The sequence below is a fragment of the Dasypus novemcinctus genome, chromosome 5 (genome assembly GCF_030445035.2).
Source record: "Dasypus novemcinctus isolate mDasNov1 chromosome 5, mDasNov1.1.hap2, whole genome shotgun sequence".
In the NCBI taxonomy this organism is placed as follows: Eukaryota; Metazoa; Chordata; class Mammalia; order Cingulata; family Dasypodidae; genus Dasypus; species Dasypus novemcinctus.
In genome coordinates this window covers 47552336-47577908 of record NC_080677.1, presented here as the reverse complement: position 1 = coordinate 47577908, position 25573 = coordinate 47552336, and the positions used below count along the sequence as shown (strand labels likewise).

The 25573-nt window shown below is 35.0% G+C and overlaps 1 protein-coding gene across 1 annotated transcript; it reads left to right on the top strand.

Annotated features, from left to right (window-relative positions):
* Positions 1 to 11610: 11610 nt before the first annotated feature.
* On the top strand, positions 11611 to 24838 carry C5H7orf78 (chromosome 5 C7orf78 homolog). The gene is made up of 6 exons (XM_058298043.2): positions 11611 to 11785; positions 13471 to 17960; positions 20186 to 20270; positions 21502 to 21644; positions 22252 to 22331; positions 24615 to 24838. The coding sequence occupies exons 2-6, from the start codon at positions 17562 to 17564 to the stop codon at positions 24649 to 24651; spliced, it is 744 nt and encodes a 247-aa protein (XP_058154026.1). The 5' UTR covers positions 11611 to 11785; positions 13471 to 17561; the 3' UTR covers positions 24652 to 24838.
* Positions 24839 to 25573: the final 735 nt, after the last annotated feature.

The following is a 25573-nucleotide window of genomic DNA, read 5'->3' as shown; positions in this document are numbered from 1 at the left end:
CTTGGTGTCCTAACTTCTCTCCCACTGGAATATTACCTTAGGCACACCAATAACAACTGCTTGAAGATCTAGGGTAAAAGCTTTGAAATCTATTGCTAGGTTTGAATGGATTCTACATTTTAAGAATCTTAAATAGTCTTTCTGTAGGGAAGAAAAATGTCTCTTACAATAGTTTACAACTCTTAGGATATCTGTTTAAAACTGTAATATCCTCTTTGTCCCCTGTGTTAGTCAGCCAAAGGGATGCTGATGCAAAATATCAGAAATTGGATGGTTTATAAAAAGAGTATTTATTTGGGGTAGGAGCTTACAGATACCAGGCCATAAAGCATAAGTTACTTCCCTCACCAAAGTCTATTTGGAGCAAGATGGCTGCCAATATTTATGAGGGCTCAGGCTTCCTGGGTTCCTACATTGGTGGCACTTGATTTTCTCTGGGTTCAGGATTTCTTCCTGGGGCTGGCTTCTCCTTCCTCTGTGAGCTTACTTTCTGGGGCTCCAGCTTAAGGCTTCAGCATTCAAGCTCCAACATCAGAAACCCCCAACTCTGTTCTTTGTCATGCTTTTTATCTGTGAGTCCCTTCCCACCAAGAGGTGGGGACTCAACACCCTAATCATAACTCAATCATGCCCAAGTACAGATCAGACTACAAGCATAATCCAATATCTATTTTTGGAATTCAGAACCATATCAAACTGCCACATCCCCTAAACAAACAAACAAAAAAGATATGTTGGTATTTTAATTGCAAATAAAATGTAGTTAAACTGGGTTAAAAATCATCAGGGGTGAAAGGGAAAAAAAACTGTGTGCGTGTGTGTGTGTGCATTTCTTCTTTTTTACTTTACAAAGTATTTTCACACACAATTGTTTCTTTCATTCTCAGAACAATTTTGTAAGGTGGGCAGTGAGAGTATCTTGATTTTACAGTCAAGAAAATAAGTCTTGGAGAGGTTCAGGCACATGCCTAAGTTCACTCAGTTACACTGAATGGTTTAACTAGAACACGAACCTGGGTCTTCTGTCTCTAAAGTCAATGCTTCTCTATTTGATTTTCTTTCTGTTATAACATGTAGCAGCTTTAGTTCCTGAAAGTGATGAAAAAGAATGATGTTCGTCCTTAATTTCCTCTGGCCTTCCTCCATTCCATCCCTAAAAAGACAATTCAAAAAATATTTCACCAGTCTTTGAATTACTCGATTATTTGGTCAGTTTCTTTTCTATTTCACCACATATTTGGTTTCTTAAAGTCAGAAATGATCTAAACATAAGGTACCTGAGTTTATATTTTAGCATCATTTGCCTCTTATACAGTAGAGAAATTGTATGCCTATCTTATTACCTCTTATAGATCAGATGGGAAATAAACTCTCCGAAGGGAAAAATCAATATTCATTTCCATTTAGATCCTGAATTGGGAATAATTGTGCCACCTGAAACTGCTTTTCAGATTATATAACAGATCTACAAGCTTTTTCATCATGCTGGAGGAGCCCCACCACCCCTGGTCTCCAAGGTCAAGCTGCAAGTCTCACTCTGCTCATGCCTGAATTACACAGGTAGTCATGATAAGTGATAAGACAACACAAATTTGTCTTACAGTTCTGTAGTTTAGAAGTCCAACATGGGTCATTGGTCTAAAATCAAGATGTCAGCAAGATTACTTTCCATCCTAGAGACTCCAGGAGTGACTGTGTTTCCTTGCCTTTTCCAGCTTTCAGAGGCTACCTATATTTCTTGACTCATGGCCACTTTTCTCCATCATCAAATTCAGCCCAAAGATGTACTTACCAAATCCAATGGATGTGTCATGATGATGGGAACGAGTGTTGTTGGGGGGGGAGAGGGGGGGTGGGGGAGCGGGGTTGAATGGGACCTCACATATATATTTTTGATGTAATATTATTACAAAGTCAATAAAAAAAAATTAGAATATAAAAAAAAAAATTCAGCAGTAGTGGACTGAGTCCTTCTCACATATAATTCTTTGTTAAATTATAAAGTAATACACAGCCAATGTAGAAAATTGGAGAAATAGAGAAATACAAAAGGTGAACCTAATCACTACTGAATTATATATGTGAATATGATTAAAGGGGAAATATTAAGTTGTGTATATGTTGCCAGAGTAAAAATTTTTTAAAACCAGAAAATGGTATAACACAGTGAATCCTAATAGTTAATCCTAATAGTTAATATTACAATTATTATAATAATGTTTCATTAATTTTAGCAAAAGTACCACACTAATGCAGAGTGTTAATGATAGGGAAATTGGTGGGGGTGGGGTGACGGTATATGGGAACTTTGTACTTTCTGCATGACTTTTTTGTAAACCTACAACTTCTTTAATAAAAAAAAAATTTGAACCTAATATAATCGCAATTAGTATTTCCATAAATATTCTTCCAGGCTTTAAAATATTGGTATATAAATATAAAATTTATGTACATAGCTGTACATATGTAGGTATTATGGAGGTGCAATATTTCACATTATGGGGATCATATTGTATATGCAATATTTATGCTACATTTCCATATTTATGCTTAAATTGCATTTGAGAAATTTGCATATTTTAATGGGTAATAATATTCTACTTTTGGGCATATCTCTATCCCTCTATTATTAGCTTTTATTATTATTAGCAAAGAGAATATGAATTTGAAAAGATTGTTTATATTATTTAAGAAAAAATTTAAGCCTACCCAAACAAAACAAAATAAAATAAAAAGTCACTCAGAATAAAACCTATTATACAAGTAGACACTTTTATTGTCATTACTATTTATATATAAGAAATCATTTGTACATTCAAATGCTTTGAGAGATGATAGATGATAGTAAATTATTAGAAAGGGAGGATAGATAAAGATGATAGATAGACAGGTACTCTGTTGTATATATACAATATACATAATACCTGTTTTACATAAACACTGAATGCAAACCAAATTAAGAATCCAGTGCACTTCTAAGTCATAAAGAGATTTGCAAAAAATATAAACAATGCCAGTTTATCATAACTTTTTCTGCTTTAGAAAACGTAGATTTGTTATTTAAGTTTTATGTTAATATACAATGAGCTTTATTGTTGCTTTTAAATTAAATAATACATAGCTACTTTACATTTTTTGTTTTAATTTCCAATATGGTAATTACCTATAGATAAAAGTTACATAACAAAAGATTTTTGGAAACAAATTTTTAAGAGTGTAATGGATTCCTAAAATCAAAGTTGGGGAAACACTTCTATTCTGACTAATGAGTGTACTGCCTTATTATGCTTCTGTTTTCAGTTTCTGCTTTCACTACAAAGATTTCTCCTTTTTTCTGGTTTTTAAATTTTCTTAATGAAAGGTCTAATTATTTTATTAAATCACTGTCCATGAGCTACTCTCTGGGTAGGGATACGATTGCTTGGGAACACCGAGTAATTTGTTTGTGTGCATAGGGAGTCCTTGCAATGTGGCTGAGGGAAATAGGACCCATACAAATGGGTCGGAGCATGAACTCCTTGGAATGGAGCTGTGGTATGGCAAGCATTCTGAGGCTCCACCACACTGGTATAGAGTCATAAAACACCTTTAAAGAGAATTCCACTAATCACAGAATTAACTTTCTATTTCTGTGTATTTTATCTCATTGATCCTCATGAAACTATAATTGATGGTAAATTATTATCTAGTTTAAAGATGAGAAAACCTACACTTAGGGAAACAAATGAATTAGTTACCTATCTAGAGTTGAATCTTGACTTCTAAGTTCAAATTCCACATTTTTCCTAAGCCTAATTGTGCATAAAGTCATTTAGAAAACAATTTTTAATTACATATTTTCTACTTATCTCACACTTGTAAATATACTCTCTGGGGATGTAGCCAAGAATCTATATCAAAACCTCCTCAGGAAATACTGATGCAATTTGTTTGATGATTAGGGTTTGTGATCCAACACATCATGGTATATTAAGAATACTAACTGAAGCCTAAAATTTTTATTCAGGACAATATGAAGTCTTTCTTAGGAAAAATTTAAAATTCATTTAAGTCATTTTTTTTTCAATTTCAAAGCATTCTAATTATAACTCATCTGTGGCAGTTTGAGTCTTTTTTGGACCTTACAAAATTATGTTCTAATGCTAATTCATTCCTGTGTGTGTAAACCTATTGTAGGTGGACCTTTTTAATTAAACTGCTTCAGTTAAGGATCTTTGATTAGATGGCATGGTCCATCTAAGCAGTTGATCTGCTTACAGGGGTCCTTTTTAAATGGAGGAATAAAAAACCACAGATACAGAATAAAGATGCAGAAGCAGAGAGGAACCCAGAAACTAAAATAAAGGCCTTGGGAGCCACAAGCTGAGATCAACAGAATACAGACACTGAGAGGAAGCCACTTTAGCCAGAAACTGGAAGAAGCAAGACCTAGAGGAGAGGGAAGAGACTAAGAGATGCTGCCTTGTGCCTGATGGCCCACAATTGCAGCTTAGGGAGAAAGCATCTTCTGATGATGCCTTGATTTGGACATTTTCATGGCCTCAGAATTGTAAGCTTTCAAATTAATAAATCCCCATTGTAAAAACCAATCCATTTCTGGTTTACTGTTTGGCAGCCTTTAGCAAACTAAAACTTCATCCTTTTAAACTCTTTAGGTTGGAAGGAAATGATTCACACTTTGGTCACCTAATGGATACCCAAAGAACACACAGGGAATGATAAAGAAGAAGCACTATTATGGAAATCCAAGAATAGATGCTGAGACTAGCTGAGTCAAAGGCAACTTTAGAGAGCGCAACAGCCCTAGTTTGTGGAACCTTCTCTAGTTCTCACTATTACTGTTTGTTAACCTCTCTCTGCACATCTACTTACTTTTCTCTTTAGACTCTCCCTTTTATGTGTATCTTTTCTCCACATTAGAGCTTCTACTTATATACATAATTACTACTTCATTATAAATACAACTTACTCTAACGCTTCCTGGTCCCAAATCTCCCTCATTACTTCTCTCTGCTTCTCTGTTATGCTTTAATTCATATTGGCTTGTGTGGTTCAGTCTATTATTCTCAGTTCAAATTTTTAAGAGTGAATTTTATTGGCCACGTGTGCCACACCATGTGCTAGGATCACTGCTAAGACTAAGTATTGGCCATCCTTGGATCAAGAACCCAAGCCTGGACCAACCTAGTACAAGCAGGTCAGCTTAGGACTGTCCCTGTTCCTTCAGGTGGGCTGTAACTGGAAAAGTTTCTCTGAAAGCATCTTGGAGCAGCAGGTACCATGAGTAGCATGAATCTGTATGCTTTTGTGTAGCTTTAATATTTTTCAGGACTTAGAAAAGTCAAGAGTTCCCATAGATCCCATTAAGATTTTTCATGTTACAGGCAGCATGAGAGCCACAATTAGGGGTTTGAATTAGCTTCCCCTTGTATTTTAGATAAGTTTTATATCAAAAAAAAAAAAGAATTTTAGCATATCTGGATGAGCTTTTTAATGATTCAAGATGTTATGAATTGAAATGTGTTCCCCAAAAGGATAAGTTCGAGTTCTAACTCCCTGTCTCTTACATGTGATCCTATTTGGAAACAAGGTTTTTGAAAATGTTATTCCTTGGGGTGAGGCCAAACTGGATGAGGGTGAGCCCTTACACAGAAAGGACATTTGGATACATCAGGCAAAGAGAGAAGATTGCCACATGTTAGAGGCAAAGATTGAATTCTGACACAAACCAAGGAACACCATGTATTGCTTGCAAGGCACCTCCAGAACCCCAGAGATTTTAGAGCAAGCATGACCCTGCAAACACCTTTGTGCAGACTTCTGATCTCCTGACCTGTTAAACTATAAATTTCTTCTATTTTAAGCCACACCTTTTGTGGTACTTTGAGACAGCAGGCCCAGGAAACCAAGACAAAAGTTATCAGCACTCTGCTCTCTGCACCTAACTGTCAGTCAGAAAGAGAGACATGTGTTACTACTTCTGGGAGAAAAGTCTCACTACATGAAGGGTAGCAAGGGCATAACAATGCCCACCACCCAGAATAGCAGTGCTGTGATCTCAAGCCACTCCATGGTTTGCAGGTGTTGGGGTCACCTATACAGCACAACTCACATAAGCAATGGAGGGAACACTTACTAACACAGAGAAGAGACAGAGCAAGGTCTGCTTTACTACTGCGGCTGACACAGGTAGATGATCTATATTCCTTCCAGGAACAGTTAAAGCAGCAGGCAGTGGCCAGGGCAACAAAACTTATATCCTTGGCCCAGGAATGTTTACATGTGCTCAGGACAAAAGGGGAAGGAATATGCGAGCAGGCTACTCTCTGAGATATCCCAAGAAGGGAGTCAGCCCATACTCTCATCCCGTCCCAGGAACCGAGCCAGCACATCTGGTCCTGAGTACAGAAAGAATTTGTGGGTCCCAGGGAAGGGCGGCAGGCTGCACTCACCTTCCACATAGGTCATATGCACAGTGTTCAGTCACTAAAGAAATATTGAGAGTCAGTTATGTAGGCACATGGAGAGGGACACATCACAGCTGATTCAAACCTGAAAATGAAGTTGAGGTTATCGCTGTTTATTCCATTTCCTCTGGCTTCTTCCTCAGTAGACAGAGCTCCTTCTTACTGATCTCAACACTAAACAATTTAATTTTAATGAATCAATAGACTTTTAGTTTTAGCCATCAGAGTTGTTACTAGAGTGAAGCTTTTTCTAAGTTATGCCTGAACACTTATAACTCTTCTATATGACATTACTTAAAGAGTAAATCTTTTGAAAAAGAAAAGTTAAGCTTCAAATACAGAGAAAAATAGCCACTAAAACCTTTAAAAGAATAAAAATTGCATAAATTGTATTGCTTAGCAACTTCTTCCCTTTTTCAAGGCAAATTTTCAAGATTTTACAGAAGGAATACATAGAGAAATTACCATTAAGTTTCAAATAAATAATTTCATGGATAAAAGAGGTAATATAAATTTCTCATCAATTGAATTACAAATGAGACATTCTTACCATTGGTGATAGAAAATGGTGGTATGCATTATCAGAGGGAAGTACTAGGAAAAATAGCATATATTAGCTTCATATTAGTGACATGACCACTGATTCCATGAAGTAAAGAGAGGAGATCAGTTTCAGTAAGGCCAGAGGACTTTGGCAAATATTATTTCTGGATTTTGGCTTGGGCAGGATGAATCTCAGTATGATCCAGGAAGGGACAGAATGAGAGGAAGGAGTGTGGGAATTAAAGATATTTCATACCAACTTTAGAATTTTTGTCAGGATTCTCTGTGTAGTAGATGCCTCAGTACAGAAGCTCCCCTGACAGATTGTTTTAGCTTGCCAAAAGGTTGCCATGCAAAGAACCAGTTCCAAGACTGTGAAGAGTTCAATTTAAGGCACCATAAGAGGTCCTTTCTCTTTAAAGTCAGGTGCCACAGGTTGAGGCAAGATAGGTCCCTGTCTTCCCCTCTGGGCTTTACTGTCTCCTGGAGCTCAGCTGGAGACAATGAGGCATAGGGCTTATCTCTTACCAGGCCTCCTCTCTCAGACTTGGCCTCCTGCTTTCTTCCTGAGTTCAGCTGTGAGTTGTCAGTCCTATAGCTCTTCTCTCCCAGGGCCTCAACTCTTTGAGCCTCTCCTTTCTCTTACACGGCAGCATCACTCTGAGTAACACCTCACTGACATAGTCTAACTGAAAGGTCCTCACACCCATTGGAATGGATTTAGTCCACAAACATCATCTTTCCCTTTTTGGGATTCATAAAACCTTATGTCAGCTGCCATGCAGATGAAAAAGAATGACCATCAGCCACGCTTCAAGTTGAGAGGAATATGCTTCAAGTTGAGGGGAATGGTCTGCTAAAGAAATGCTTCTTATGATGTCCCATGAGCCCATGCTATATATAAAAGATGAATGAAAGAAAGTATTTTAGCTAGTATAACCCAGGAAAGTTAAATAACAAGAGCTGTCTTACAAAGTCCACTGGGCTCAAAGCATTTCATTTTCAAAGCGCATAACTGAATTTATATCAATACTATTCTTTAAATATTATATGAACATGCCAATATCTACATTTTCTATTGAGACATATATTTTCCCAGAGATGATAAAGACAAGGAGAATGGGACTCCAGGGAGAACTGTGAGAATTAGAGAATATGTGACTTTATGGACATTATGTTTTATGTTGTTGTAATTCCTATATTTAGAATTTAAGTTTGCTTTTTTCAGAGACCTTGACTTGTGATATATTTTACTAATTAATTTTAAAAGTTGGTAAGTCTGTGTTTATATTCATTTTAATTTTTTTCTCCCACTGTGGTCAACAATATTTTTTCAATGCCCAGGTTCACGGCATCCAAAATAAATTGGCCAGTTCCATCTTTAAATCATCTTAAAATTATTTGCTTGATTTTTCAAATATATATTAATCTTTAAGGTATTTCCATAGCTCTATCAGTATTCCTGAGAGTCCTAGTACCTGTGCACATGCACTGTAAAGTGTTTAAGGTTCTAAATACTTCAGTCATAAAACACATAAATAAAAAGCAATGGTTTATTACAAGACAAAAAAAATTAGAATATATACTATCAATCCCCTCACTGTTCTCTAAAGCATTCAAGGTTACATGTATTAAGTATTAGCATGCATAAAGCACCTACAAAGAGCAGTCTCAAATATTTTGTCAAGAAGACATTTCAGTTGCTTACTATGTGGAAGGAATAAAGATTATGACTGATTTGAAAGGGTAAAAATAAAACTAAAAGTCTGTATTAGCATTTTGAGTAAGAGGTAAAGTATATTTCAGTTTAAAATTGCAATATTTTAGAGAAAGAAGGAGTATAATCCAAAAACTCATTTTATAATCTGAGAACCTCAGAGCCAAGGAGAAGACAGCAATTTGTCAAAGTCTCATGCTAGACAAACGCTGACCTGAGACTGAAACTCAGGTCTTCAAAGAGTCCAATACAATTTCCACTACATCAGTTCTTTTTAGTCTTTTATGTATATATAATTCACCTGAGGAGTGTCTTTAAAAAGTTTCCACTTGAGTTCCACCTGCAAAGATTACGGTTGTCTTCTCACTGCAAAAAAATTCTTGGTTTTCCCATGAGGATCTCCTTCCCCTTCAGCCCTCCCAAATGAAGGGTATTTATTCTCTTCACCAACCCTCATACTGCTGTATCTGAGATTGGAACAGGTGTCCTTTTCATTCCTCCTTTCAAACCATTTTCACTCGCCCTTCCTAAAAAAAAAAAAGATTGCATTTCATGAGATTTTATCTCCTACTTCCCCTAATTGTTGCTATAATGTATTAATCACCATGACTTTTCTCTTCCTTGCTCTAAAGATTTAGCTTCTAGCTCAACGTCACCTTCTTCAGTCCTTCCACACCATTATTCTTGGTGATTTCAAAAATTGCCATAAATGATCCTGCCAAACCAATCGTCTATGTTCCCTAAACTCCATTTTTTCATGTACTTTACTCCATCTTACTTCAGCCATAATAAGAAAGTAAAATAGGTTTTGTTATGTTCATGTTTATTATGTTATGTTTATTATGTTGTGGAGTCTTTCAAACTACAATTACCTGTTATATGACAAATTTATTCTTACAATGAAATTTTTAGCTGATTTGTATAAATGCTATTTAAGTGACTTTATTCAAAAGTGTGCCTAATCCTTTGTTTTAGAAACATAAAAATCAGAGAAGTGTTTTCATTTGCTATGGCATGTTACTTCCCAAGCAGAAAAATGCTGCTTCTGTTTATGGAAGCTAAAAAATAGAACCTTATATATCCCATATGTATAATAAAATTTTATTGTACACTAAGAATTATCTACCTATAATAGGTTTTTTGTGGTTCTACATATTCTAGTCATTAGCTATGAAATAATATTTTCCTATCAGAAAATTCTGTGAAGCATTCAGGAAAACATTAAGGAGAATTCTGATGAGTTGTTTATTTTGTTCATCACTCCATTCCCTTTCTTTTTATTACATACTTTGCTGTTATGGAGAATCATTACTGGCCTTAGTTTTCCTAAAAAGTCTTCAGGGGTATTCTCAAATTTGAGAGATCTTTCCCTCATTTAATTTCCTATGAAAGTAACTGCCAGGACTGATCACTTGGCATTTAGTACCTGCCTTGTGATATATTCTTATAGATTCTATAATTCTAGGAAATTACAATTTTCTCAAAAGCTAAGGCCATGTTTTGTATCTTTTCTCATTCTACAAAATTAGGATGAGTGAACTAAACATAAATAGTCACATAAATACATGGTTTTGACAAAGGTCCATATGGATCTTCCTGAAAAAAGAAAAAAGGAGAAAAAAGATAAAGGGTAGAGTGATTCTAATTTATAAAAAAACAAAACTGTAAGAAATTGAGTCAATTCAACTCTACTATCATTTACAGGATAAAATTGAACATTGGGGAAAACAGTACAGACAAATTTATTCTTTCTTTTTCATTTAATAAACTTGGATATGTAATGCAATGCCACCCATTGGCAAACTTTCACATCCAATGAAATAATAGTGAAAATGGTCAAAAGACTATTAAGGATCTTTGTCCAGAGAATTTGATACTCATTTAAAAAATACATGAGGAAAGATGAAAATTGTAGGAAATTTTAGACCAACAGAGAATAAGTAACTATCCCAGATTAAATAAACAAATTGTAAAGAACAAAACAAAAATTATTTATAACATTTATGAGATAATTGGAAACTTGAATGTTAACTGGATATGCAAAGATATTAATTAATGAATGTTCTTTTTTAGATGTGATAATTGTGCTATGTTTATGCTTTAAAATAAGAGTCTATATTTTGGGAAAACATTTTCTAATAAAATGATATGACGATTCAAAATAACATGAAGAATGGAGGGAGAGAAGTTGGGGTTACATATGAAGTAATTTTGTAAAATAAGTTTAGCTATAAATTGATAATTTTCTAAACTGTATTATGATTCCAGGGGACTCATTATACAATTCTGTCTACTTTTGTCCATGTTGGAAATTTTCTGCAACAAAACCTTTTAAATAAAGTATCTTTCCAAGAGATATATATCCACTGGGTATTGAACATGCACAATAAAAACTGAAAAATTTCTCCATAAATAATTTAGCAGAAATCAGTGTGTTAAACCATAGAATAGAAGAATGATTTGTAATCTACTTATCCCTGCCTCATCTGCCTTTTAAAATGACCTGTAGAAAAATTAATTCAACCTTCTTAAGCCCAAGTAATTAAAAATGTCAAAACTTCTTTTGAGGATCATGTTTGTACCAAATATCTAATGCGTATTGATTTATAAAGGAGATTATTAGTAAACAAATACAAAATATGAGTTGACAAGACATTTTTTAGTAAAAGTGGACTGAACACAAATTGCTAGTTTTTCTCTCTCTCTTACTCATGCCCATACTGGTTATCAACTGGATACTGAGATTCCTATTATGTTGATTTTCTAACCTTTGAAAAAAGAGCATGGGATTTACTGTCTTGTTGCTAGGTTTTCAGCAACAATTAGAAGTCTTGGTTACACTTTTTTCCCTGTTCTGACTTGAGCCCTTTAGAAAATTAATTCAGTTTCTTAGCAACCCAGATGAGTAAAACATGTATATGCTTCGGGTTCTTTTGTAAAGCAAAGGACAAATGTCTCCCTTACAAATTGTTTGCTTAGCCTCGCTTGGATTTGCAGAAAAGATTTACTGAGACATATTGCCCCAGAGGCTTTTGCCAAAAGTCCTCAATTTTAAATGGTAAGTGAAGTTATCAATTTTCTAATGGATGTTCCTGCTTTTGTTATTATTTTGAATCTCTAGTTTGTCAATTTGAAATCGGAATTTATGCGCTTTATATGTTCAGATATGAGATGGATTCATTTATGACAAATGATTTCTTTATATATAGTTTAATAAAAGGGAAAGTCATGTAAACTATATTAAGAAGGAGAAAGCAAAGGCGAAATAAATTGCTGAATTTCTCTTTTTAAACATGTACAAATGTACATGAATTTGTGATCTAAGAAAGTCATTGTGGTATTAATAGTAGACTACTTTACAATGACTTTTTAAATTATATCTATTTATCTCTGTCTAATTCATCCATCTCTCTTTCCATTTCCCAAAATATTTGTTACAAAATTGGATTCATTTATTTAAACAGAAGAAGGTTCATTTTGCATACATTCACTATGCATATAAAGGCATTTCTTTTAAATCAGAAAACTACATAAGCAGATACAAAATATTTTATGCCTTTCCAGCAGAGAACATTTCAGGGAAAAAACGTAAATGGGTTTTTTGATACAGCTTTCCAAAAGGAAAGTATCTGTAATGTTCTGAATTTGGCCAACATGGAATTCATATTATTCCTATTATAGTCGAACCATATAAAACTAATTTTGAAGTGCTTAAAAAAATGGTTGAATAATAGCAATTTGATATGGTGCAACCTAAAACACGCAGAAGCAGAGTGTTTGTAGAGATAGAAATCCTTGAATTGATGAATTTATAATCTAATTTGGGGGAAGATGTGAAAAGTAATTAACTAAAATAACAGTAGGGGTTCTGTTACTTAACCAAGATGTGGCTCAAATTCCATTGTCACATTTAGAAGGAAGAAAACTGAATCCTGACGTGGAAATCTAGGAACGCTTTGAATGGAGGCAACATTTACACTGATCCTTGAAGGATACATATAATTTCAGAGATGGAGAATAATTGTGTTTATGGAATGCAATTAAGCCAGTTTTTTATTACCAATGAGACACCTGGCTAAAATATAGCTTCTATAAATGCCAACATTTACCACTGAAACTTGGGCTCAAAGAGAATATTGCTAGTTTATTTTTTTCTGAATTTCTCAACCAAGTAACTTATAACTCTGTATTTCTCTAGACCTTAGTTTTTTCTGTATGAAGTAGAGATTATGATGTGATAATACCACCATGGGCTCTAGTCATTCAGCTAGAATTCCAATAGGTTTCTTTCTGCTTGGTAACTAGGCTTTGTAAAGACACATGCTAAACTATGATTCATATACTACAGAAGCCTCATTTTACATACATAATATTCAAAAGCATAATATGTCGAAATAACTTGAGAATTGAGGACAAAATGAGGAACAATACAGAACTGAAGAGCATTCATTCCCATTTTGCATCTGACAGTGATAATTGTTGGTAGTCTGGAAGTGCTGAGAGACAGAGCTGTAGAAACAGGCAGGAGCGTCAGTGGTGCCCAATGAACAGGGCTCCACTTCCAGCTGCCAGGGTAATAGAGGTCTCTGCATTCTGGACCAACAACCTCTTAGTCTTAAGGCTTTTTCACTCTCTTACTGCAATGACACTTGTTTGTTTATATCAATTAGTCTTCCAATGACTTAAAATTGACCTAATCTTTTCTCCTGGTTTATCATCCTCCTGGCATCGATTTCTTTCCAGCTGTTACTTCCCAGTGAGACTCTCCACCATCTCACAGATTTCTTCAACCTAAGTTGCTTCTTTCCAGTGCAACAGATTACAAAATCCTGACTCTGAGTATGAATGTGTGCTTCCTCTATTCATGTAAGTAGGTTTCTCAGCCCTCTGTATGTATGAATATTCATGGTTTGGAACCAAAGCTGAGCCTTCAATTCTCCACAGAAATAGTAATGTAGGTTTTCATAGGAATTTGAAAGAATCATGGTGAGGCAATAGTTTTATCAAAATAGTCAGGTTCCTAAGGAAAATTGCCCTCCACCAAGGGCCTGGAACCTTACTTTTATCAAATACAAGACTGGGAGAGTTTGAGTGAGTCAAGGATAAATACACACTAATGAGGGTCAGTGGAGTAAAATGTGAGAAACAAAAGTACTAAACTGTTAAGTTTGCATGAAAAATAAACCAAAAGAACTCATGTGCTCTTTCTAACCTGTTACCTACCTCTAGAGTATTCTATGAGTGAAGCCAATTTATAATCTGAAAGTGGTTTGGAGAACATAAAATCATAATGAAGAGAATTAATTATGTGGTTCATATGTTAAAAGTCGTTGAGTTATGAGAATTTACACATCAATCTCTTAAATACAGATAGATATGACAAAGGAAATAAAAGTATCACATATAAACCAGAGCTCTATTTCCTCTGGAAGAAAATCAGAATGAATTTTAATAGGCTCAATTAAATAAGAGCTATGGTCTTGTTATTTCTTTTTCCCTCGAAAAAGTTTGTCATTTATGTATGTGTTAGACAGTCAAAGAGGTGCTGATGCAAAATACCAGAAATTGGTTGGTTTTTATAAAGGGTATTTATTTGGGGTAGGAGCTTAAAGATACCAGGCCATAAAACATGAGTTACTTCCCTCAGTAAAGTCTATTTTCACGTGTTGGAGCAAGATGGCTGCTGATGGCTGCCAGGGTTCACACTTCCTGGGTTCCTCTCTTCCAGGGCCTTGCTCTCTCGGTTCAGAGTTTCTCTCTTCCTGGGGCTTGCTTCTGTTTGCTCTGTGAGCTTACTTCCCAGGGCTCCAGCTTAAGGCTTCAGCATCAAACTCCAACTTCAAAATTCCAAAGTCAAAACCCTCAAACTCTGTCCTTTGCCAAGTCTTTTATCTGTGAGTCCCCACCCTTGGGGGCACCCTAATGACATGGCCCAATCAAAGTCCTAATCATAACTTAATCATGCCCAGGTACAGACCAGATTACAAACATAATCCAATATCTATTTTTGGAATTCATAACCATATCAAACTGCTACAGTGTATATTGAATTTTATCCAGTAGACTTGATTTAATGGTTAATTCTTACTTTCCTTCAAACCACTAATTTTATTTCAGTAAAAGATCCCTAACACTTGAAAGCTTTGACAATGTCATCAGCACATACTAATTGTTACTTCCAATAGATAAATTTTGCATTCTCATCCTTATTGCTCACTGAGAATTTAATATTGTTGTACCATATACTCTTTCTATAAACACTATTATCAACATTTATTGAGTATTCTGTTTGGGTGCTCCTTTTTCCAATCCCCATTTATAAAAACCTCAGTGACACTTGTTTCTTTACCATTTCTTTGAAACCTAATATTTTCTTAAGAGTCCACAATTTTTTACCTTATATTGGATAATTTCACCCAAACTAATGGCTTCAACTAACACTGAGATGTGGCTGGCTTCCAAACATACATCCCCAATCCAGAATTCTTTTTTTTTTTTTTTTTTTTGAGGTACCGGGGCCAGGGATTAAACCTGGGACCTCATATGGGGGAAGCCAGTTCATCAGCTCCTCTGAGATGGTATTTTCATTTGATTGCTTCTTGTTTGTTTTTTTGTTTTTAGGAGGCACTGCCAACCGAACCTGGGACTTCTCATGTGGCAAGCAAGCACGCAACTGCTTGAGTCACATCCACTCCCCCAGAATTCTCTTTTTATTCCACACTGTATTAAATTAGATTATTATTCAGTAAATAGTCACACTTATATACACACTGCAGATCCAGGAAGGAGCAAAGTTTCTTATCCTATTGATTTTGCACTTCATCATTGTTGAGTAGAATATAGGTGGAAGTAGCAGTGTGTCAGTTCCAAGCCTAAGCCTTCAAATGCACCGAATGGTTCTGTTCACACTTTTGGATGTGCCTGGCCTCTATCATGAGTTGAATAACATATTACAGATTGCCACTACCTTTCTAGTCTATACACCAAAATGATACACATGGAAAAACCTCTCCCAGTCATGTCAAAGACCTATGAACATGAGAATAAAGGTTATTTTAAGCCACTTAGTGACTTAAGCATATTTTAAGCACATCCTCCACACTGCTACACATACTAATCTTTCCATTCTAATTTTTTTTTAAAAAAACAACATACTAATATTTGTCCATTTAAAATTCATCAATGGCTCCCCATTGCTATAAAATAAAATTTAAATTCCTTAGTGTGACATGTAAGGCCTTTGCTAATGTGACCCCAATTGATTTTTCTGGCTTTATCTACTGCATTGCCTCCTCTCACACACATAGTAAGATCCTGCCACACTGTTCTTTTCTAAATACATCATAGTTCTTCTTTTATAAAAGATAAAAATATTTCTACTAGAATTGGAAAAATGATCCATCACCTCAATTTTCAAAATAGTTTTATAAAGTTTCAATTCATAATTCATCTGTATTTTCCCTTCATTCACAACTTGACCTTTTCAAATATATTAATATTTAGAATTTTTAAAATACTCTATTTTTATGTTATTATTATCAAATAACCAAAACTCTGGCACAAGACAAGGAAACTCACCCCAACCAGAGGTTCTCACCTTCTAGGAACCAGATTTGCTCTATTATTTCCATTTAGAAAAATCTATTCTCATTGATTAGGTGGTTTGAAGCTGTGTGTACCCCAGAAAAACATATCCTTAGATTTAATCCTTTCCTATGGATGTGAACTCCTTCTCTGTAAGTAGAACCTTTTGATGAGGCTATTTCAGTTAAGGTGTGACTCACCTTAATCAGGATGGGTCTTAATCCTTTTACTGGAGTCCTTTATAAGAGAATGTAATTCAGACAGTAAGAGAGAGAAAGCCACAGGAAGCAAACAGCTGAAACAGAACCCATAAGAGAAGGAAGAGACCAGGAGATGCCACCATGCTTTGCCACATGACAAGCTAAGGGTCAAAGGTCACCAACATCCAGAATGCCACAGTCTTGGGAGAAAGCATCACCCTGATGATGCCATGACTTAGACTTTTTTCTGTCTCAAACTGTGAGCTAATAAATTCCCATTATTGAGCTGAACCTTTTCATGGTATTTTTTGAGCAACTAGGAAGCTAAAACATTTATCAATGATCCTTCTTTCCAAGGAGATTTCAAAATCAGTGATATCATCATCATTTGACCTGATAAAGTCATCAAATCCTGGAAGTATGCCAACAAATTTCATGTCACTTTTTATTCATACGTTCCAAGAGTAGTCACTACAATACACTCATGATGCTTTAGACCACTAAAGACTCCCCAGAAATAAAGAGCTTATAATAAATTTTATACTCCCTGTGCCTTTGCTGAAATGTCATTTCCTTCCTTCAGCATCTGGAATATTTCTAGTTCTCATTCAAGATCAGTCCAAATGACAATTATACTTTTAATGTCACTTCTATTTCCCTGTTGGGGCTAGCATAACATTCTCCTTGCCTCTTTAACACAACTGTAATAACCATCACATAGACTTTTTGGTTTTCATGTTTATCACCCAAGTAGTCAGTCACTCAGTTATTCAAAAGCATGACCTTTATGTTAATTATTTTGAATCCCCAGCCCCTAACAGAATGAGTGCTAATAAATGTGCTCAATATACACTTGAAGCAGCAATGAATGTCCTTCCCGTCCCTCCCCAAATATCTGCTGTCACTTCTGAACTTTTCTCTCCTTCATAAATCTTTTGGAGTTTACCCTTGCCTGGAGAGAAAATACTCAATATTCATTGCCAAAGTGACAAACTTCACCATTTTCCATGGTTCTTGCAGATTAAGATATGTGAAAAATCTCTCCACATAATGTATCTTGATTCTCAGAGAAGCAGAAGATATCCATATCACAACCAAGATCTCAATTCCAAACAGAAAAAAAATGTAATACCTCTGCAATCTGACCTGAAAGCTAATATATGGGAAATAAAGCCTCCTGATTTCAGTTATAAACTGTATACATCTTTGAGATTTCAAGAAAATCTATCAAGGAACATTAAGGAGGAACAAAGGAAGAAAAAAAACAATTTTACCGAAACAATACTTCATCTGCCCAGTGTAAGGAATCGTCCCAAGAGGGTCACATCTCCTAAGTTTGTAACCACATTTCCACGACTGGATTCACACAAAGCAAAGATTATGTTTGTGGAGAGTGAAAAGCATCCAAGTGGTATATACCTCAATCCAAAACCACATGACTTCAGACAGGTACAAAAGAATATGTGACTCTAAATAAATTAAAATAGATAAGGGGAAATATATACTATTTAGTTCGTTTCTTAACTATTTCATGAGCAGAATGACAAGGAGTTAAAATGTCATGTTTATAATGCTGCATCTTCATTTCTCATGGAAGAATATTATTCAGATTTTGTAATAAATGCCAGAGGAGAGAGGTAAGACTCTGGATAATATTTCTGAATGGTTTCTTTTTTTTTTTTTTTTTTCATTTTTTATTTTATTTATTTCTCTCACCTTTCCCCCTGTTTTCTGCTCTCTGTGTCCATTCACTGTGTGTTCTTCTGCATCCACTTGTGTTGTCAGGCAGCACCGGGAAACTGTGCCCCTTTTCTGTTGCCATCTTGCTGCATCAGATCTCTAGGTGTGTGGTGCCACTCCTGGGGAGGCTGCACTTTTTTCACGTGGGGCAGCTCTCCTTGCAGGGCACACTCCTTGTGCGTGGGGCACCCCTACGTGGGGGCGCCTGTGTGGCACGGTACTCCTTGTGTGCAGCAGCACTATGTGTGTGCCAGCTCACCACATGAGTCAGGAGGCCCTGGGTTTGAACCCTGGATCCTCCATATGGTAGGCAGACACTCTATCAGTTGAGCCACATCTGCTTTCCTCTGAAGGGTTTTTATATGCCAGGTTGGGTGGCCAACTCTGGGGTGTGCTTGCTTAGGTTTGAGGAGAACAGTGAGGCTTTAGATATGACTGAAGAACAGACCTCAGTTGTTAAGAGTTTACAGTCTGTTTCATATCATGAAACAATGGGTGAGTGAATGAAAATTATCAAAGAAAGATATATTATTTTAAAAGTCTTTCTGATAATTAAAACTTTCAGGAATACATGGGCAAGAATTAAAGGGGGATGTGGGAAGTATGTATTTAAGGAGGTATAACTGAGGTCAAAATAAAATTCTTCTAATATAGGAAGATAATTTATACTTAAGTTTATAATATAGTACATAATATGATTCCCACTAGTCAAAGAGAGAAATAATAGGGTGAATAGTACAAAAAGGCAGCAAGAAAAAATAATAAAATTATTCCCGTGTTGATACAGAAGATCACAATTAAGAGTCTGATCTCTGGGGACAGAGTATTCCTATGCTCCTACTTCATAATAATTTAGGACTAGTTCCTTATTTGCAACATGAGATAATAATATGACTTATTTTATGTGGTCATTTTAAGTAGTCAAGGAGATAGTATATGAAAAAAACTTAGTCTGGTATACTGAAGAATTCAATAAATATTAGCTCCAATGAGCTATTAGGATGAAAGCTTAGAAGCCATGGTCCATAACTTCCTTTACTTGTACAGAGCATTTAAACACGTTTATTCATAGTAAGTGAAACAAGGAATGGGGGACCTGTTTTATTTTAGTTGAATTATATATTTTTTTATAAATAAGAGTGAAATGGTGGCACCATGCTATATATTATTCAAGCACCAGGGATCAGTATTGTAACACTGAATGTCAACTGAAAGATTTTTTTTTGAAAGTCATTTTATTTAACTAAACAGTGAAAACTCTTGTAAGTATTAGCGAATGCTTCCTTGGGATTTTTAATATTTTCCTATCTGTGGCAGGACATAGAATAGCTCGGTGAGAAGAACCCTTGTCTAACTTTGTGGTTCTCCCTAGTTCCCTGTCTTTGTGCCCACACATGATTCAGCTTCAGAATGCAGGCATTTGTGATGTTTCATTTGATCAGTTTCTGAAAATATGCAAATACTATTTCAGTTCAAATCAGTCCATTTAAACCATCTTAAAAAATTACTTTGTATTATAGCTTACTAAAAAACCCCAATAGTTACTCTCTATTTCAGGTTTTGCAAATTATTTCAGTTTTGTTCAACCTATTTGCTTTGATCCTGAAATAAGTTTTGTTTCAGAAATGTAACACCTAATGCTATGTGCATTTAAGATTGTTACCCAATTTTGAATATATTCCCTTAGTTTCACCCTGTTTAAAATATTATTTCTGATTTATTCACTCAGGAGTAATTGAAGTACTCTTTTTCACATATTATTAATATAGATATTATTATACAGTACCATATGCAAATTTTAAATGCCGCAAGATCCTTGGAATTTCATTTAGTCTATGAAATATTTAATATTGGGGAAAAAATTACAACCACAATGTCATCACAAAGAGACAATATTGATTTGTAATAATACAATCTTCTCCTTACATATCTAGTACCAAGCTGATTTACCAAAATTTGTGACAACTTATGAACGAGACCCTTTTGATTTAAAATTTAAGTCACAGCATTTAAGTACAGGTAAGCTACTATCATATTGTTACCAATATTGAAAAAACTTAACTTCCTCATTATACATTATTAATAACACTTGCAAGAGCATACAACTCAAAAGGTATTTTTTGATTTGTCACCTTTAATAATACGGTAAATTTGTCAACTGTCCAATTAGTTACTGACAACAATCCATTTACCTAGTTATTGCCAACTTTTCATGTATTAAGATAGCATTTGCAACTCAATGTGTCCTGTTCAGAGAAGAAATAGAGTGTAGGATTTAGGGTATAGAGTCTAGATCCAGTTTGCCTAGTTTTGAATTTTGACTTTACTGCCCAAGTCACCTGAAATGTCTTTCCTTCAGTTTCCTTAGCTTGGGATGATAATAATCAAATCTATATCATAGGATAGTTGTTAATATTAAATCAGCTAATACCATATATAAAGCACTTAATAATTATATGCAAAGTACTGGTGTCAGGCACATGATGATATACATATGTATATATATATGCTATTATTATCATGATACTAATTGAATAGTGTTTCTCCAGAGTTAATTTGAATGATCTGGAATTCATTTTTTGACGAGGGTGAATAATACTTTCATGCATATTTAAATAATGTTTTCACATATCATTTATAAGCAAAACACTAAGATATTAACAGTGATTAATCGTGAATAGTGGTATAATGGTTGAATTTTATTTTCTTCTCTTCAAAATAAGAATCAAATAATTTTATAATAGAAATATGAAGATAATTTATTTACAAATAATGTATACATTTTAACATGGGTTATAAATATAAAATCCTTATACAGATGTGTAACTAAAATGGTAAACTTAAACTTTCCTTGTATGTGTTACCTGTAACCCACAACAGAAGAAAATGTCAAGGATATTTTATAAGACCCAGTCTCTGACCTTAAGAAATTTATAAGTAAAATACAAGGCAGAATGCAAACTATGTCATACAAGTCGGAAAGCACTATTGAGAAAGGGAAGTTTAAAAGAGGCTTCTGGGGAGATTAAAAAAGGTGGAAATTAATTTGGAGATTGAAACAGAAGGACAAAATTAATTCTGCAGAAATGGCAGAAATAATAAACATATCTCTTTTTAGATTTGCATTTTTAAATAGTCCCACAATTTTCTACCCAGGTCCTGTTCTCACAAGAATGATTCCATGTTCTGAGAGACACCATGAACAGACACTTGTAATTGCTAAATTGATCATTTGTCTTTATGTCTGTAGTACATGGGTGCCAGTTGCTGAAAGAGGATCAACAGAAGAAAAGTACAGAAAGATTTATTACCTATAAGCCTCGTGAATGCACCTGGGATTCAAAGCTAATTTTACCAAAAGACCCCTGGCCCATTACATTTGCTTCCTACACAGTGAGTGGAACATAGCTTTCCTTACAGCTGTTGGGAAAGCCTTCAGGCCTGCTGTTTAAACATTGCTTGAGATCTGTTTTTAAACTATTGTAGTGTATATAGTGAAAGATAATCCTATATTTTAAAGGAAAGCATACTGAACTCTGCTTTTACTTGAAATGCAAGTAGTGGATTATTTAGAATTTTGGGTTTTCTTTTTTTATCACAAAGAGAGCTTGTATGGCAGATTGAGGCCTAAATGTCATGAGGAATTTCCCAATTTCCTTCCTACCTCATTGGGAGTGGTCAGTTTCTCCATTCAGTGAATTGCACTCAGTGAATTTTCTCCATTCAGTGAATTGCACTCAAGTAAGAAGTTCTAACAAGAAGAATCTGTGATATATTCATAAAAAGCTGGCAAGGAACTATATTTTACATGGCTCAAATTCTATCCTAGGCAAATAAAACCGCTTTGTAAGCCCTATGTGCTCAAGCAGATCAAAAAAGCAAGGATTTGGCACACAGATCAATATTTTAAAGAAAAGTTGTTGACCAGCTGTTTTAAAAAAATAAACAAAGTCAATATATGTTTGTTTTTGCTAACTTCCTTTGTTCTATCTTCCTTAAGAGACATAGAAAAGAACGTAACGTGTACAGTGCATTTATGGATCGTGTGGAAGAAAAATTTACCCAAACATGCAAGAACAGGTGGGCAAAAAAATTTAGGAATTATTGTTGAACACTTACATTAACTCTTTATAATTACTACTCAATTATTGCTTTAAATAATATGTACTTTATCCCATAGTAACACTTTTCTCATAGGAATGATGAATGAAGTATATGTGTGGTGTTCTACCCATATTAAGTGGAACCTGAAAAGAATCCTGTCCCTTAAACAAATTATTATTTTTACTAGGTTTCTATGGCTTTCTGGAAAATTACTGATGAAGTCAAAATACCAAGTTTAGCAGACACTATTGGTCCCTGCCCACATCTTCTTAGTCTTTATCATCCCAGTGCATTTCTGTCTAACTTCCAACTGCCACCATCTGCCTCTCCTTGCCAGAACGTTCACTTTCTCTAGATCCACAGCAGTCAGAGTGCTGGTCTCCCAGCAAGAACCCTCAGGCAATAACTGAGGTATATTGGTCTGCCAAAGGCATGGTGATACAAAGAACCAGAAATATATTGCCTTTATAAATGGTATTTATTGGGATAAAAGCTTACAGTTACAAGGCCCTAAAGAGTCCAACTCAAGGTTGCTTTTTCACCAAAGTCAGTTGTCACATTTTGAAGCAAGATGGTGGCCGATCTCTGCCTGGCTTCTCCTTCCTGGGCTTCCTCTTCCTCTTCAGGCTCCATATGCCCAGCTTCTTCCCATCCTCAGCTCTAGGCTGGTGTAGGACTTGTCTCTAAGGGCTTCCTATATCAGTCTCTGGCATAGGGCTCATTTCTTTCTGGGCTTTCCAGGCTGCTCAGCTGCTATTTGGTGAATTACTGATCTCTCCTTGGGGCCCAGAATAAAAAATGTGTCTTCTTGAGTAAGTGCCCATTTATATCAGCCTACCAAGGGGGCAGGAACACAACCTAAGTCATGACGTACTGATGTGTTTGAATCAAAACCCTAATCTTAATAGGTAATTTAATCAATGACCCCTCAACTGAATCCAATATAATCAAAGGTATCACACCCAGAAGAATAGATTAGTTTATAAATATAATCTTTTCTCTTTTTGGGATTCATAAATAATCTCAAACTACCACATGAGGTTTCCTTGAGTTCCCCAAAGGGATTAAACTCTAGTGGCCCCCAGATATTACTAGTAGTTTATTGGCTTCCTTCCCTTTTGGGTCTCATTTTCCCACATTCTTATCCGTGTGGTTGGATCAGCTCTGATTTTACTAGAATCTTTGTCTCGATGCCTGCTCCTGGGTGACCTACGTTAAAGATACATTAAAGACCTACATTAAAGGGAGCAGTATAATGGACTAAGGGCACCATCCCACAAGTCAGAATGCCTGCTTGGAATCCCTGCCTTGCCGTGTGGTCTTGAGCAGATTGTGTAATCACACTCTTCCTCTGTTCTCCACCTTTAAAATTTTGTTAAAAGGGAGTCAAATTTAAACTGTTCCATTTATAATTTAGTGATCTTGCATGATATCCTGAAATTGTCTGATTTCATTTTCTCAGGTTTTAGAGAATCAAATGAGATGATATATGAACTTCTGGCAAAGTTTCTCATATCTTCTTGATTTGATTATTCTTTTTTGTTATTACTAATGATAACACAGAGATATTGTTCTGCATGACAGCAGACAAGTTACCTTGTTTGACCTAGTTTCCTCATCAGTAAAATGACAACAATAATAGAGTTTTTACGAAAAGTCAAATAAGTTTGTATTATAAACCAGAAAGTTCTGTGTTAGTATTTGATGAATAAAATATTTTTAAAAAATACTATGTACTATATGTGTATATAATAGTCAGGGACTAGCCAAGTCCAGAGTAGACTAAAAGATGAGAGAATGAGAGTGAGAGAGCAAGAGAAAGCTATGAAATGTGACTATTTAGGAAGATTGGTCCATGGATTTGTGAAAGTGAATGGAGTCCAGAGAATGAGCAGTCAATAGGTGACAGCTCTTTCTAAGAGGACCACATGACAGATGAATATATAGAGTAAATAGGTGAGTAGAAAGTTGTCTTGAAATGGTAGGTATTCAGTAGAACTGCTCTGGAAGAGTGGTATAATATGATTTGATATTTAGAAATGACAAATATGGAGTCATGGAGTTAACCCACCAAGGATTAGAGAACAGACTTATCCTAATACTGTTTACACAGGTAATCATTTCAAATTGCAAAGAACCTGCTGTACATGTGTAGAATTCTTAATTCCTATATCAATAACAGGGACTGCTACTGTATAGATGATCTTGTGCTTAAGCACTTAAATAATTGCTGCCTCAAAGCTATCTTCTCTCTTATAGCCAAATGCAGGCTCCAGCTCCAAAGAAAATGACATGACAGTCCATCACCGACAGTGTCTTAAAGCCAGTACAGAAAATCCTAACATTGTTAACTGTAGCACTATGACTTCAGGGCCTTCAGCCTCAGCCAGAACCAATCCTTCCTGGATGTTACGGGAAGCATCTTCTATTAACCAAAAGGCAAATCTACCTCAATGTCTCTCAAGTTTCACAAAATAAAAAAAGTTTTAGCCTTAAGTCATATTTCTCCTCTTAATTGTTCCTTATTTCTTTATATCTAGTATATTTAACTAATTGAACCTCATGAAAGTTCAAACAAAATGTTTTTACTGTTCTAAACCATGACTTTGAAATATGCTGTTATATCTCCCTCCCTTCAGTTTTAGAACAACTTTGACAGTTCTTATAATTTTTCAATCATTTTCAGTTGTACTAACAGTATCATTTCTGAATTTAAACTCACATTCAACCACGAAAATGCTCAAGCTATGTTAAAAAACATATATGATTCCTACCTCACACCATTCATAAAGAAATTAATTCACAAGTGTTGTAGATATAGAAGTGAAATGAAGAATAAAGCTTTTAAAACAAATTTGAGAAATTAAATGATTTCTTAAACAGGACAAAATTAGCACTATCCATAATGGCAAAAAAAAATTATAAAATGTCCTACTTTATAACTCCAAACATATTCATGAAAAGACACTGATTGAGAGAGTAAAAAGACAGCCACAGAGCTCTGCTACACATATAACAAGAAAAGGGTTTGTATTAATAACGTAGGAAGAATTCCTACAAATAAATAAGAAAGAAATGGGCAAACAATCCAATAGAAAATGATAAAGAACATTGAACAGGCATTTCACAAAAGAAGACATATAAATGACCATACATACGAAAATGTTCTCATCTTAAGTCTGAAATGCACAATAGAATACAAAGAACTAAATAAAACG